Here is a 13,558-nt window from a genome sequence, read left to right as displayed (position 1 = left end):
TGGTTTTGAAAAAAGAAAATAAAAGGATAATATATTTTCATACATAGCCATCTTGGATTCTTCAGAAAGATGATCCTTTATAACCTTAATTTTTTTTGTGCAGGAATCAAGTTAAGAAAAAAATTAAACAGGTATTCATTTGAACTTCTAATGTCTCTGATTACAGTCCCCAAGTTTGCTCACTTTAATTTAAAAAATTGAGAATTTTATTTATGTTTTCTCCTTTTTTTTTCATAGCAGAAGGATTTAAAACATGTTCAGACCCTACAGTGTCCCAGTCACTCTATCTTCACTTAGTAATATCTTACTTTCTGTGACTGCAGAATGAAAATGTATTCTTGATTTACCTGAAACTGGAATTAGTTAGTTTGCCTTAAACCAACAGAGATTACATTTGAGAGAACTCACACAAATACAAGGCTTCATTTAGGTTTAACCCTTATGCCCTTGAACACAATAGAGTTTACATAAATATTTAAGAAGGGCAGCCACAGACCAATTAAAGGAATATATTTTCCAAGCGTCAAACCATTGTTTTCAGGCAATGCACTGATGCTCCTAAATTAATACATATTAAATCTGTTATGGGCTTAGCAGAGTTTTAGGCTCAGGAGAGGGAGAAGCAGATGAGAGCAGCCCAGGGGGAGGTCGGGCAGGGGTTGCCTGTGAGACACGCGGCCCACACTCAGAGCCTGTGTGGCTGAGGGTGGCTGCAAGCTGCTCTGCAAATCCGCCCGAGGAGGACAGGGCACCGCCATCCCTGTCGTTAAGTCCTTTCAGCATCCTAGGAAAAGCTGTGGGCAAGCTGAGAAGGCTGTGACTGGCTCCATTTTGATATTTGCTAAATAAAATTGAGGAGCAGCTGTTTTGTGGGAAATATATTTAGGGGCTATTTTTTTTAATTTAAAAATAAAAATGTTTTAAGATACTTCAGAATTCCTCTCCTAATGAGATCTAGTTTCAGTCTAGTCCTACCCAAGACTGCTTTGTAAAAGACTGCACTTTTCGTATCCACTCACTTCAGACCCAAGAGTCCATCAGGTTGCTGTTTCATAGTGCAAAATATGAATTATAGAAAGGTGCTGCTCATATGTGCATTTATGTGAAAAGTATCACTACACAGACCTAGGAAAATACATTTGCAAGTAATTGGATTTGTAGCTCCCTAATTGTGGCAGCTTGTTAAGGCAGGGATAGGACTTATCCAATGTGAACTATGAGAAAGTTTGATTTGAAAAAGGCCTATATGCTGTTGAATGCAGGGGCAGAGCTGGAGCAGAGCTCAGGGTGAGAGAAGGAGGGAAAGGTACAAGTGAAATGGAAAAGAAGGTTTGGAAGAAGAGTAAAGAATGCAGAAGCACATTTAGGAAGGGGAAAAGAGGAGAGACTTGTTGCAGCTAGTGAAAAGCCAAAGATAAAGAGTGAAGATTGCTGCATGCTTTCTGCTGAAATAGATCACCTGCAGTTTCTGCTGAGAGAAGAAAAATCAGTTCAGAAGGAGAAACTGAGGTGTTAATCTAGGTTGGTGGCAGAAAGAGATGAAGCAGGAGAGAATTAATGTTTGTGGGGAATCCCATTAGAAGACTATTTCTCTTAACATGTGCAATAGACTTGAAGCACTGGAAGGAAAAGAGGAAAAAGAAGTATCTGGAAAGAAAATATGAATAATTGAATAATCTTTGAAAGAGAAGAATACCTACTGGTACTGTGTTTATCTTACAGACTTCAAAGCTTTTGAAACATTCACCTAAGTACAGTACTCAAATGCTGTTTTCCTGTCATGCCTTGCTGACAGAATTAGTTACCTTCTCTCATTATATCAACTTCCAGTTTATTTGCAAATAAGTGAACTAAATAAGGTACCTAGGGTATTTTTGTGTTTATCCAACTGTTGAGACTACACATTGGAGTTTTTCAATACATTTTTGAGCAAAATATGTCCTGACCATTAATTCTGTAATACAACTTGTGAAATATCTGACATCTGAAGCTCATGGGGGAGAGGAGGGAAATTGCTTGCAGATCACCATGTGCTTCTGTGCTTCCACTTGGGGAATGCATGGCCGTAACTGTGGGAGTCATGAAATTGTTAATTAAAAATCTTCTTAGCTGTATTTCATCTTTTTTTTAAAAAGATAAAATGCAAAACCTTTTCTTCTTCTAAAGCCATGCACGTGGAGATTTTTAGACACAGTAAGTGGCCCCGTTTTCTAGTTAATTACCTCAATAAATCAGGGGTGGGTTGCTGGTATTTGAAAATTCTATGCATGGTAGACAGAGTGAGGGACAGAGCAGTTTTCTGCAGTGGTCTGTTGCTGGTCAGTAATGGTATATAATGCACTCAGGTCAAAAGGGTGGTACTGATACTCACAATGCCACCATGGCTATAACATTAGAAGCTTACAGCTAAACCCCAAAATATTATAATAAAACTGTTTGTGTTTGTGTTACTGCAACAAAAAAAATGAAATTATGGCACCACTCAGTTTTTCCTATGATGTTTGCATATGTGTGCATATAGAAGTATGTGCACATAAATGCATATGTGTGTGCATATAGAAGTATGCTTATATACACATAATCTGTTTTAATATGCATAATCTGATTGATGTATACACATAATTGATAAATACATGTGTGCACACACACATGCATCCTGAATGAATTGCATTTGCCTCTTGAAAATGGTTAATACTCCCTGAAAGGGGAGATGGAGAGAGAGTGATTTTATTGGTACTGTTTGATCTCAGAACTGAGGATCGCTTTTGCAGTGAACAATGCAGACATGCACTGTAGAAAGGCTGTTCCTGTCTCTGCCTAATTCAGGAGACAACAGATGGGTGTGGGAAGACAGGAGAGCACAGTGGGGAAACTGGACAGGACTCACCAACAGCCTTGCTTCTTCTCTGTGCCACTGCAGGGCGTGTGGTTCACAGAGGTGACAGTGGTGGTCAGGAGTCAAGAAGGGGTTTGGCTGAGGGCGAACTGGAAGTGAAAGCAGGTGGACAATACCTGGACTAAGAACACATTGCAAGAGATAAGAGCAAAGGCTACCAAGATCTGAACAGGAGAAGGAAGATCTGGTTTGAGAAGAAAGTAAACAGTGGGTGGGAAAGGGGCTCAATGGTCATGGCAGTTCATGGAGGCATCCCAAGAGGGTGGAAGTATGCAGAGGAATCAGAATCAGGAGTAAAAGATTTTCATATGAGTGGGTCAGGAGAACTGACATCAAAAAACAAATATGAAAAAAGACAAGACAGAATTAGAGGAAATCTAGCGGAGCTACCTTGATGAGCAATTCTAATCTATCTGTATATTAATAAAGACCAATATTTCCAAAAAGCTCCTTTTCTCTCTGGTGATTATAGAGGTGTCTGGTTAACCAAGATTCCAAACTTCTGGAAGGCTCAGTTACATTAAATGAAGGGTCTACTTTCATCACCCTTTTTGTCCTAATAATCATCCTGCATTATTTAGCGTGCAGTTTTATAGAAAACAATACTTGATTTTTTGCACTAATTAATTTTTTTACTGCTGAAATTACATACTACATTCTCAAAGAAAACACTGTTGCTGCATACAGAAGCCGCAATATTTTTCCATCCAGCATTCTCCTCTCTTTCCTTGTTACCAGGGATTTTAAAATGTGATAATGTCCCACCACTGTTTCTGAGATTTCCTGAATTTATTTGTTTGCTCTTTATTACGTATGGAATGATTTCTGCCTGTTTGAATATATTTCTGTGGGGAGTGCTGACATTCTTATCCACACTTCACTTGTCACTTCCAGGCCAGACGGTTAATATGATTTTCCTACTATGAGCTACTTACTGTGTATAGTTTTAACATGTGTTAAATGCAGCAAAGCAGTATATTGAAGTGCAGAAATGAATTAGGGACGAGAGGGATATCAGACAAAAATCATTGGGTTCTCTTTGGTAAAGTCAGTTAATGTGCAGCATAAATATGTTCCTAATAGGAGTAAAAGGAAATACAGGTGGATCTTCCGATCCCATCCTTCTCACATGAATATGAGGAAAAGTGTTTGTGTTTGTGGATAATACCTAAAGAGGAGTGTCTGCGAGCCTGCAAAGGAGGGATTAGCATTCCAAATGGCGAACTGGAAAACACAGAGGACTAATCAACAGCATCTGGATGGGAGCACAGTCTTTTCACTGGGAAAAGGCTGAGAGCTGTAATGGTTCCCAAGTTGGATTTTTATCAACACGGTGGTGATTTTGCACAGAAAGCTGAGGTTGTGCTGGGAAGCAATGGGTGTCACCCTTGAGATGGAATAGGTAATTGCACTGCTGTGCTCAGTGCAGACACTGCCATAGAGAAAGGTGTGAAAATCAAGAAAGAAGTTATACAAGTATGTAGAGGTCTAGAAAATAGTTATGAGGAAATACTGGAAGAAATGGAGGTTGTTTAACCTAAAGAAGACTAAATGAGAACATAATAAGTACCTTTAAATGCATTAAGTGTTCCTGCAGAAGTGAAGGGAATAATTTATTCTCCTTTGTAGACAGAGTGAGAAGTAGTGGGCTTGAGGTACATGAAGATAAAGGTTAGATGTGAAGCAGATTGCTTGGGGAGACTGAAAAGACTCTGTTCTGTTACTGTCTGTCTTCAAGAAGGGCATAGGAAAATATAAGGAAAATACCAATGCACAGCGCCCTACCTGGGGTACCAGGTATGAAATCAGTAACCTCTCATCATCTCTGCCTAGCCTATTTTTCTTTGATTAAAGCTGAATTAAGAAAGGAGAAGTCCTGGACTGGACAAATAACCTCAAATGTAAAATTTAATAGAATGACCTTGGGCTTGGTCAGGGAAAGTGTTGAGTAGTTTTGGCTGCTCTCACAGCCTTTACCCAGAGCAGAAGCAAAGTGGGATTGCAAAATGAAGGCTATGAGCCCTAAATTTGTATTAACTTTTAACACTGCTGAATTATTGTTGCATAGGCCAGGTCTTGTCTTCACCATGCCCCCTATCCTGCCTGTAATGAAACTTTACATTACATTTGGTATTGTAAAATGTCTCAGAATGTTGAGCATCTGATAAAGCCTGAGCCACAAGCTCTTTCTTTGTGGGTTTCCATTTTAAAACTGTTCAGATTACTTTCCCACCATGGTATTTACTTGCCTTTTGGCTTCTCAGGCAATGTCCCAACTGGTAACTAGAAATAGAGGTAGAATTTATAGATGTGTCCTTCAACACAGTGTGCAGTGTGAAGAATTGCTATGTACAATGTCAACGTACAATTCTTGATATAATTTAGCCTAAACTGCAAAGGAATAAGATTTCTTAGAGAGTGATATTTCAGAGTTACTGAATGAGTTATTGAGTCTTGGTATTTTTGGGTATTTGGGGATTACCTAAATGGAATTGCTTGAAGAGAGAGAAAAGAAGATGCTCCTGTGGTGAATGGATTACAGTTGGAGATCTTAGCAATAAAACCTTGTATGGTTTTAAAGGAGAAAAAATGTATTTTTTATTAAAATCACAGAAATTTTTGACACAAAAAGCTTTCAACAAAAGGATTGCATTTTTCTGGGGGGAAAAAAATCACTATAAAATTCACTAGTTGGTTGATTTGCTTTTGTCAGCATTTCTCCTAGTTTGTCTCACATTACCACAAACACATTAGAGTCTGTTTTGCTCTACTGCTCTTTTTGGGAGCGCAGATAAACTCTCCTCTCCTTGGAGTGCTCAAAAGTATATTTTCTACTTTTTTATGTGTCTTTGTCCTTTTCTTTTATGAGTGATTTTTATCCTAAAGAAAACAAGATGGTGATCAGTACTGCAGTATGAAACCACTTTACCTAGGCATGGTGTAGGCAGTGGCAGTGTGAGGTTTTTCTGTCCGGGACTCGCACTTCATCGAGTCAACCCGTGTCTCTCTCAAGGTGATACATCCATTTACTCCCCACAAACCTGAAAGCAGTGCCTTTACCTCCACAGGAAGTATGGAAGCTGAGAATCCAAGGGTAAAAGATTGTATATTGCTAAAACCCTCATCTGGCTTGTTCTGCAGGGAATGCTTTTTCGTACTGCATGTATTCAACCTGGAAGATTTAGAGTTCCAGGAGATCATTGAGTGAGATAATTTGGGTGAGGTTTTAAGACATGCATAATTTTATAAATGTCAAAAATTGCATTGTGGCCAAATATTTGTAAGAAAAATTTATTTTCTGTCCTCATAGATGTAGAACACCTATAAGTAGGTCTAGGGGAAAATTGCTAAATTTAAAAAAAAAATAGAAAGACTCACTGGCTTCCTCCTGTCCTAAGTTTCCTGTGTTCTCTCTCTCATAATACAAGAAGACATTCCAGACACCACATTTCTGGGGATTACCTTTCTTGGGGTTGAAGCCTTTGGCCTCATTCTTTTCCTCACAGTTAGAGTGTTCATAAGCCCCTGGAAAGACACTGTCTGTCATGTCTTGTTGCTTAAATATTGTGATCGAGCCTGTGAATAATCTCTAACTGCTTTGACATGTTCATAATAGCTTTTGTTCTACTCTGTACCAATCCATTTCCATTCCTTAAAGTCCCCTGACATGGTGTGTTCCAGCTTGGACATGGTATTATGATGGTTTGTCCAAAGATACTATGGAAAATTCAGAGCACGGACTTAAACTTTTGTGAATGGTAGCAAGGTTTGGAAAGTGAAAATGATTCCTCTGTGGCAAAAGAGGGGTGATTTTATATTATTATTAGACCTTTTTCTCCTGGTCTGGAGGGTTTTTCTCTGCCTTTGGTGGAAGTTGTTGTGAAAAGCGGTCAGCTGAACCGGCGTTACCCTGCAGAGTGACGTGTTCCTGTCGGGCTGCTTCAGCTGCACTGTGTGCAGTGAGGGCTGCCTTAACACCAGATGCCAATCATACACCACCAGTGGATTTACAAGATTATAGGACAGGAAAAAAAGATGAAGGTTAAGCATGGGGCACAATAGAGATTACTTATGGTAATGAATTGTATAATTTTTCTAGACAGATCTGGATTAATGTTTATCCCAGGCAAAAGATTACTGTATGTCTGATTCTAGTTGTAAACAGACATTATTAAACAGAAGGTTTATGTTCATGAAATGCGACTATGGGTGTTAAAGCACTTATGATTTATTATGTGCAAAAAGAAAAATTAACCTGTTCATCTGCTATAGTACAAGATGCGCTGTGGGTTTTTGCATAATTTGAAAGGCATCTGCTCCTTTGGAATACAAATAACCAGTGAGATGAGAAAGATTCTCCTCTCATTTACACGGGTTCAATGCCTCACACTGCAGTGATGTTGAAATGGTGTAACCAAGAAAAGAATAGTCTTGTGCTTTTATAAAGCAATAATATTTCTGTGAGAGATCATGTTGGCAAAGTCTGTTTGCTTGTGAATCTTCAGGGTATTTTCTTTATAACTAAAAAAAAAAAAAGATGTTGTGTACAGAGACCTTTACAAAAGACTTTACTGGGATTTCCAAAATAATTCCTTTTCACTACATAAAAGCATAATGTTTAGATACATTGAATTTATTTTTTTTTATTGAACATTTTCTGAAATACTTATGTTGAAGCTCATTTTTCTCCTGCTTTATTGCATCACTGCTGCTTGGCATAAGTGAGACATAGATACAACATCCACATTTTTTAGTATTGCCTTACCTCAGTAGCTAAATAATCACACCTGAGTTACTGCCTTCTGTGTTTTAGGTGAGCTGAAAAATATTCCCATAAGGAAACTGTAAACAAACTCCAAAACTTTGCTTTTTTGGTGTAGTAGATGTTGCAACTCTATTACTTGCTAACAAGAAAGTATCTTTTCTCTGTGAAAGCAACGAAAAATCAGTTATCAAAATCTGTTTGTTCTATTTATGGGCTGCATTTGTAGCCAGCTGATTTTTGCATAATGCCATTTGAAATTATCCATTTAACAATGATGGATGATACAACTGTGTTGCTCTCCCTCCACTTTGTAACTGATCTGTCTACTTATAGATTGCATTGGACATGTTGCTGATGCTTTATTTGTAAAATTCACTCACATATGTGAGAAATTTGTTTGTTAAGTCTTACTGACTTCACAGAGGCTTCTCAGACAAGTAAAGATATTCCTCTATATAAGCAAAACCAGCCCAATATGTGGAGTGAAAAGACCTGGTAATATCGTGAAGTTTGTTAAATGCATTAGAATTTAAGCAGTTAGACTAGACCTGAAAAAAATGTAATCTCTAAAACATTCTGAATGCTTAAATTAAAAAGTTGCAGTCCTAAATTTCCATCAAAACACTTCATAGTGCTCTATTATATATCTTAGATATATTCTGCATTTGGTACAACAAAATATTTGCCATGAGTAAAATATAACTCTAATGCTTGTAATATTTTCCCTAATTATCAAATTTTACAACTTCTGTGAAGCGTGAGTCCAGAGTTAAAGTTCATGAGCAAATTAATTAAGCAGTAAAAGTTTCTGTGGGTTTTGTTAATGGTTCTGTTTAGCATCCAAAGTTGATGAAGACTTCTGGAGATACCCAGGATGCAGGTGAGAGTCCCTCGGGAAATGGGGTTGGCTGCAGTGCTCTGCCTGAAGGTTTGTGCAGAAAGGCGCTGGATCTGGGGAGGCACTGAAATACGAGCGGCCGCTCTTTTCTGTGCTGTGTGTTAGCAGACATTGATAAGGCGTGGAGATGACCTCCATCTCCCAAAGAGACAGAAAGCTAGAAATGAAGACACATTTCTGTTATCAGTCTGCTGTGGGTCGTAAGTTGAACTGGTGTTATATTTTTCTCTGAAAGCCACGTAGCTTTGACACAGTGTTTAACAGTGTTAAGCTTATTGCTGCTGAGCTAAACATGTCTGAAGTGAACGATGACCCTCACGTCTTTGCAATAGCAAAATGTCTCCCTGATGTGATCCCGAAGACTTGGAGCATTAAGTTAATTTTCCCCTGGATTTCTGAGCTGCCTTCTTTTTACCCGGCGGAGAGCTCGTGAAGAATACAGCTTCTGACCAAATGACAGAACATGGAGGGTGAAATTAGATGCATTCAATTAGAAGATGACAAAAAGCCTATCTAAATATTTGTCAGGATGCTACTTACAGGACGTAGTCTCCAGCCAGGGAAGTGAAAGGCGGACACTCTCAGGACTTAATAGTCTGGGGGGAAAAAAATGGATAAATCATCCAGATTCTTTACAGGCTTGGAAGGGATAATTGAGGGTATCAAGTTGGCTGCTATGCTTCCAGGGCTAGTGATCCCACTCATGTAATCTCAGATTAGTTCTTTGCTTTTATTCACTTAATACAAAATTAAACATTACAAAGTTTTCTGGACCATTTGAGTAAATAATGTTGTTATTTGACCACAAGGGGATGATTAATGCAGTGGTTTCCAGGAGGTATTGAAGAAAGAGGAGCTTCACCTTCTCCTCAATATAAAAAACACACTACAAAACAACCAAACAAAATGCCAAAGCCACAAAACTTAAGGAAATGAAAAAGGCACAGCAAACTGTTGACTGTAAGACTGTCAGATAAGAAGATGTATTTGTTTTCCAGAGGACGAAGGATGTTCTTGGAAACTTAAATTTGAAGTTAGTAGTCAGTTAGACAGAGATCAAAATACGCAGCTTGGTTTAGCCATATCTGTTTATCTGTAAATTAAATTTATAATAGCTTCTTTTAAGTAAGCAGGAAAATCTCCGGCTTTTATTTTTCTGCCCAAAAAGTTTTAATTATGAAAGTAAAATTCAAAGTAAATACAGCATACCATGGTTATTTTAATTTTTTTTTTGTGTTACAGCAGTTCAAGGGAGAATGTGACTATGATAGGGTTAATCCAGCTACATAAAAATCCATGCTGTGTATGATAGTAGTAAAGCTTGTGATCCCTTGATCTTTGATTAGATCCAAGCTAGTAAATATCTTGTGTTTAATCAGAATGAGTTGTTCTGCATGTAGTATAAGTCACCTTCACAGATGGGATGTAGCAGCAGAGTTGTTTGTGAATATTTGTTTTAATCCCTTCCAGAACAAGCACGCTTTATGTTTCTTTGTTTTAAATCAGATTCAAGCAACTAAAGACCAGTGTGAAGGAAAGATATTTACTTGCAGTCAGGAGTAGAACAGTGTGGGAACCTTTCTTTCCTTTTAAAGAAAAATGTAACTTAGTAGATTCTTAAAAGGTATTTTATCCTATTCTGTAAAGATAACTAACGCACCATGGCTGCTTTTTTGAACTGGGATGCAAACATCAATACCTGTACGTTCTTCTTAAACTGTCCAGATACATTTCTATCTTCGACTATAAATATAAAGAGACTAAGATTTTTTTACAGTTAATGTTCAGCCTGTATTATTATCCTGTATTTTAAAGTTATTTAGTTAGAATGGCTGTTCTCTGTGCTAGTAAGCTGAAATTACTAAAATGTTATCTGTAAGGATACTTGTTTTGTGTGGTGTGTCGGCGTCCTATTTACCTAAATCTGTCATAATTGCCTTCCAATACATCTTCCTCTGACACACCAAATATTGAAAATGAGATGACTCTTTGCTGGGAGCTTTTCTACTGAATGTCATTTTTCTGTGTTCATAACTTGATGGTAATAACTGGACGACCTGTAGTTAAATGCGTCTCAATTTCTCTCACTTATTTTTCCTAATCACCACATGGAGCCTTCAGTGCTCAGAGGTGTGATTAGATTTAACCTGCCATCATATCTGAAGAACTTTCTGTACAACATATTATACATTGCAGGAATTATAGATGTAAATGGTGGGTCTAAGTGTAATATATAAATAGATATAAAGATTAGTTGCTCTCATGCCAAAGTTAACTCCTGTTTATTTTTTTTTCTGCTTTTAACAGAAAGACTGGAGAGCCCCCACTAATAAATGGCTGGATTCCTTACCTTGGGAAAGCTCTGATATTTAGAAAAGATGCTTACAAATTCTTACTGGATCAGCAAAAGAAATTTGGAGATATTTTCACTGTACATATTGCTGGTGAGAAATATTTTAGTATGTATCTTGATTTTTTTCCATCAGTGAAGTTAAATACTAATCCAAATGTTTAGTTTAGAATCTTCCTTAACCCAAAACACTTTTCTCTAGCATAGACCCATAAAAATCCCTCAAATTTGCATATATTGTAAGCATAATAGTTATCTATAAAATATCACTATCAATGTGTGGATTTATTTACATCTCTAAGTATATATGTATTTTGACAGATTTTGTAGGTATGTACTGTATGAACATAGATTTTGCCAGCACATTAAATTATGTATTGGTGGGTTTTTTCCTAGAGAAAGGAGAACTACCATCATCTTGACACTGCACAGAGAAATATCAGATTAAATTTAGAAAACACTTAAGAAAAAAAGTGCAGAATTTGTTCTCACACATTTTACAACTGGTTGACAGGAACACAAGGGAATGAATGACACATTGACTCAGTGATACAATCGGGACTGGAACACAGCAACTTCCCGTTGCCAGCCTCTTACTCTGATCATGCTTGCTGAAAATAACAATATAATAAAGTATGATATAACCTTGCTGTTTCCTGTATTTATAACTGTATTACTAAGCCAGATTGAATACAAACATTTGAGTGATTTTACATAGGCCCTTAGCTGTGGAAGAAGAACATAGAATAAAACTAAAATCCTGAATGAAAGTTAAATATATAAATTTACATCTATCTATAAAGATCTACTTTTTACTAAAGTCAGTATAAAATCCACTATTTTCTTGTGTTCAGAAAGGCAAGCTCTTATTAATATAGCTGGTTATAATCATCTTCTGCACCTTTACATGCTAATATCCTTGTTCAAATTATCAGCTTCAGTCTATATATATAATTTTTAGTTATTCCTGTAGTTATAGAGAGTTTGAAACAAAAATATTCAGTGTAAAGTATAAAGTTTGCTTTTTTTTCCTAGGGTAGTAGCATTAGGTTTATATTTCCATAGAAGCAATATTTTGGAATGAAAATTTTTTTTAAAAAAAGTCAATTAATTTAATTGTAACCTGTGTGTTTAATTAATAAAAATTTTCCTCCTTTTACAAAATCTGTCCTTTTGTTCCTTTGGAAAAGAATTTTTATTGTATTAAATATGTATTTTTTAAAATTTCATTCAGGATTCTTTTTTTGAAAATTGGTATAAACAGATCTTTTGCAACTTGAAAGTGAGTTTGGCACAGTACAACATCAACTCTTGTTGAAATACAGTATTTTTGATTGTTAATTTGAATTCACACTGTAATACAGTTTTGGCTTCTTACAAATACCAATTAATGGCTATAATTCAGATACTAGTACATTCATTAAGCTGGATACAGTCATACTTCAGAATCTTAAAAGTGTTTAATCAAATATTTATTTCTTTTGCCTCTTTATTATTTTATGAAAGACTATGTTTAGAAGTTTGTGTTAAACCAATTATGAGCGTAATTTAGTTTCAGAAATTTCTATTTCCAGGATAAACCAAATTCCATCTCAGATAATCCCCTATGTTCAAGTGTTTTGAGCCAAGCCTCCCTCGATAAAGACTGAGGTAAATGAAGTTAGTTCTGGATATCATTCCAGTCTTGTGCAGGGAAATGTTTGATTTTGTGAATTCATCATAACAGAGACACCACTTTAAGTTCTCTTTTTCGGTATAAAAGTGCTGACCATCAGGACTTCACTAAAGAGAAATAGTTTGTCATCCTCAAGTCATGGAGGAAACCTAAGCTAGTTAGTGTCTCCTCTCGTGTCCTGATCCGAAGGCATACAGGATTTCTCTCTGTCTTACTGATTTGACAAAGATGATGTTTCTGTGCTCGGCAAACATAGCGTAGCCAGCTGTATGTGGACTATCATTACTTTACCCCCCTGGTGGATGTCTAAAGGTCCTGTCAAAAAATTATATCAATATATATTTTTATAATTATTGGTTCTCAAACTAGTTCATTTGGAAAATGCAGAATGATGCTTGGAGTTTCTGGCGTTGCCCCGTACTGGTAACGCGATTTTGCTGATTGTACTTTCCCATGTGATGAGCAAATGATTGTCATCCCTAAAAGTCGCAAGGGACATGGATGTCATCTTAATAAAGAAATTAAAAAGCACATCTTTCTATGAGAAACAATGTAAATTCCTGACCTGTCGCAGAAAATAGTTCTCTAATTGGTTTTGTGTGGTGGTGCAGCAGAATCGTTTTCCCCAAACGTCATGCCAGCGCAGCACCACTGTACATCATTGTCAGCAGTTCAGCAGAATCTCCCTAATAAGAGGACGATTACGTAAATGCGATAGTCTTGGGGGAAAAAAAAAAAGAAAATATCAGAAAAGGAAATAATAAGGAGGGGGAAGAGAGAGAGAGAGTCTGTGGCACTGAGATGATCATACTTCCCACTTCCCAAGCCCCTCTGCTTGCTAAGGGTCAGCAGCATAGGCAGACGGCTAGGTAAGAACTTAAAGAGCTTGAAACAGTTTTGTCATTGTTTCTCGGGATTAAACTTTGTGTCCTTTTCCTCTCAAGTTCATAGGAGTGGTAACGAACCCTGCAACA

At 37.0% G+C, this 13,558-nt stretch overlaps 1 protein-coding gene across 2 annotated transcripts in view; it reads left to right on the top strand.

Annotated features, from left to right (window-relative positions):
• The window catches only part of LOC131562528 (cytochrome P450 7B1), a 122,011-nt gene that overhangs the window by 92,295 nt on the left and 16,158 nt on the right, over positions 1-13,558 (top strand). The window contains exon 2 of one of the 2 annotated variants that reach the window (XM_058812323.1): positions 10,867-11,018. In XM_058812323.1, coding sequence (XP_058668306.1) covers positions 10,867-11,018 — 152 coding nt within the window. Of the gene's footprint in view, positions 1-10,866; positions 11,019-12,504; positions 12,560-13,558 lie in introns of those variants that run through there. The other variant, XM_058812332.1, reaches the window with a different exon arrangement.

Source organism: Ammospiza caudacuta, chromosome 1 (genome assembly GCF_027887145.1).
Source record: "Ammospiza caudacuta isolate bAmmCau1 chromosome 1, bAmmCau1.pri, whole genome shotgun sequence".
Classification (NCBI taxonomy): Eukaryota; Metazoa; Chordata; class Aves; order Passeriformes; family Passerellidae; genus Ammospiza; species Ammospiza caudacuta.
Note: the sequence above shows the minus strand (reverse complement) of the source record. Positions and strands in the feature narration are given on the sequence as shown.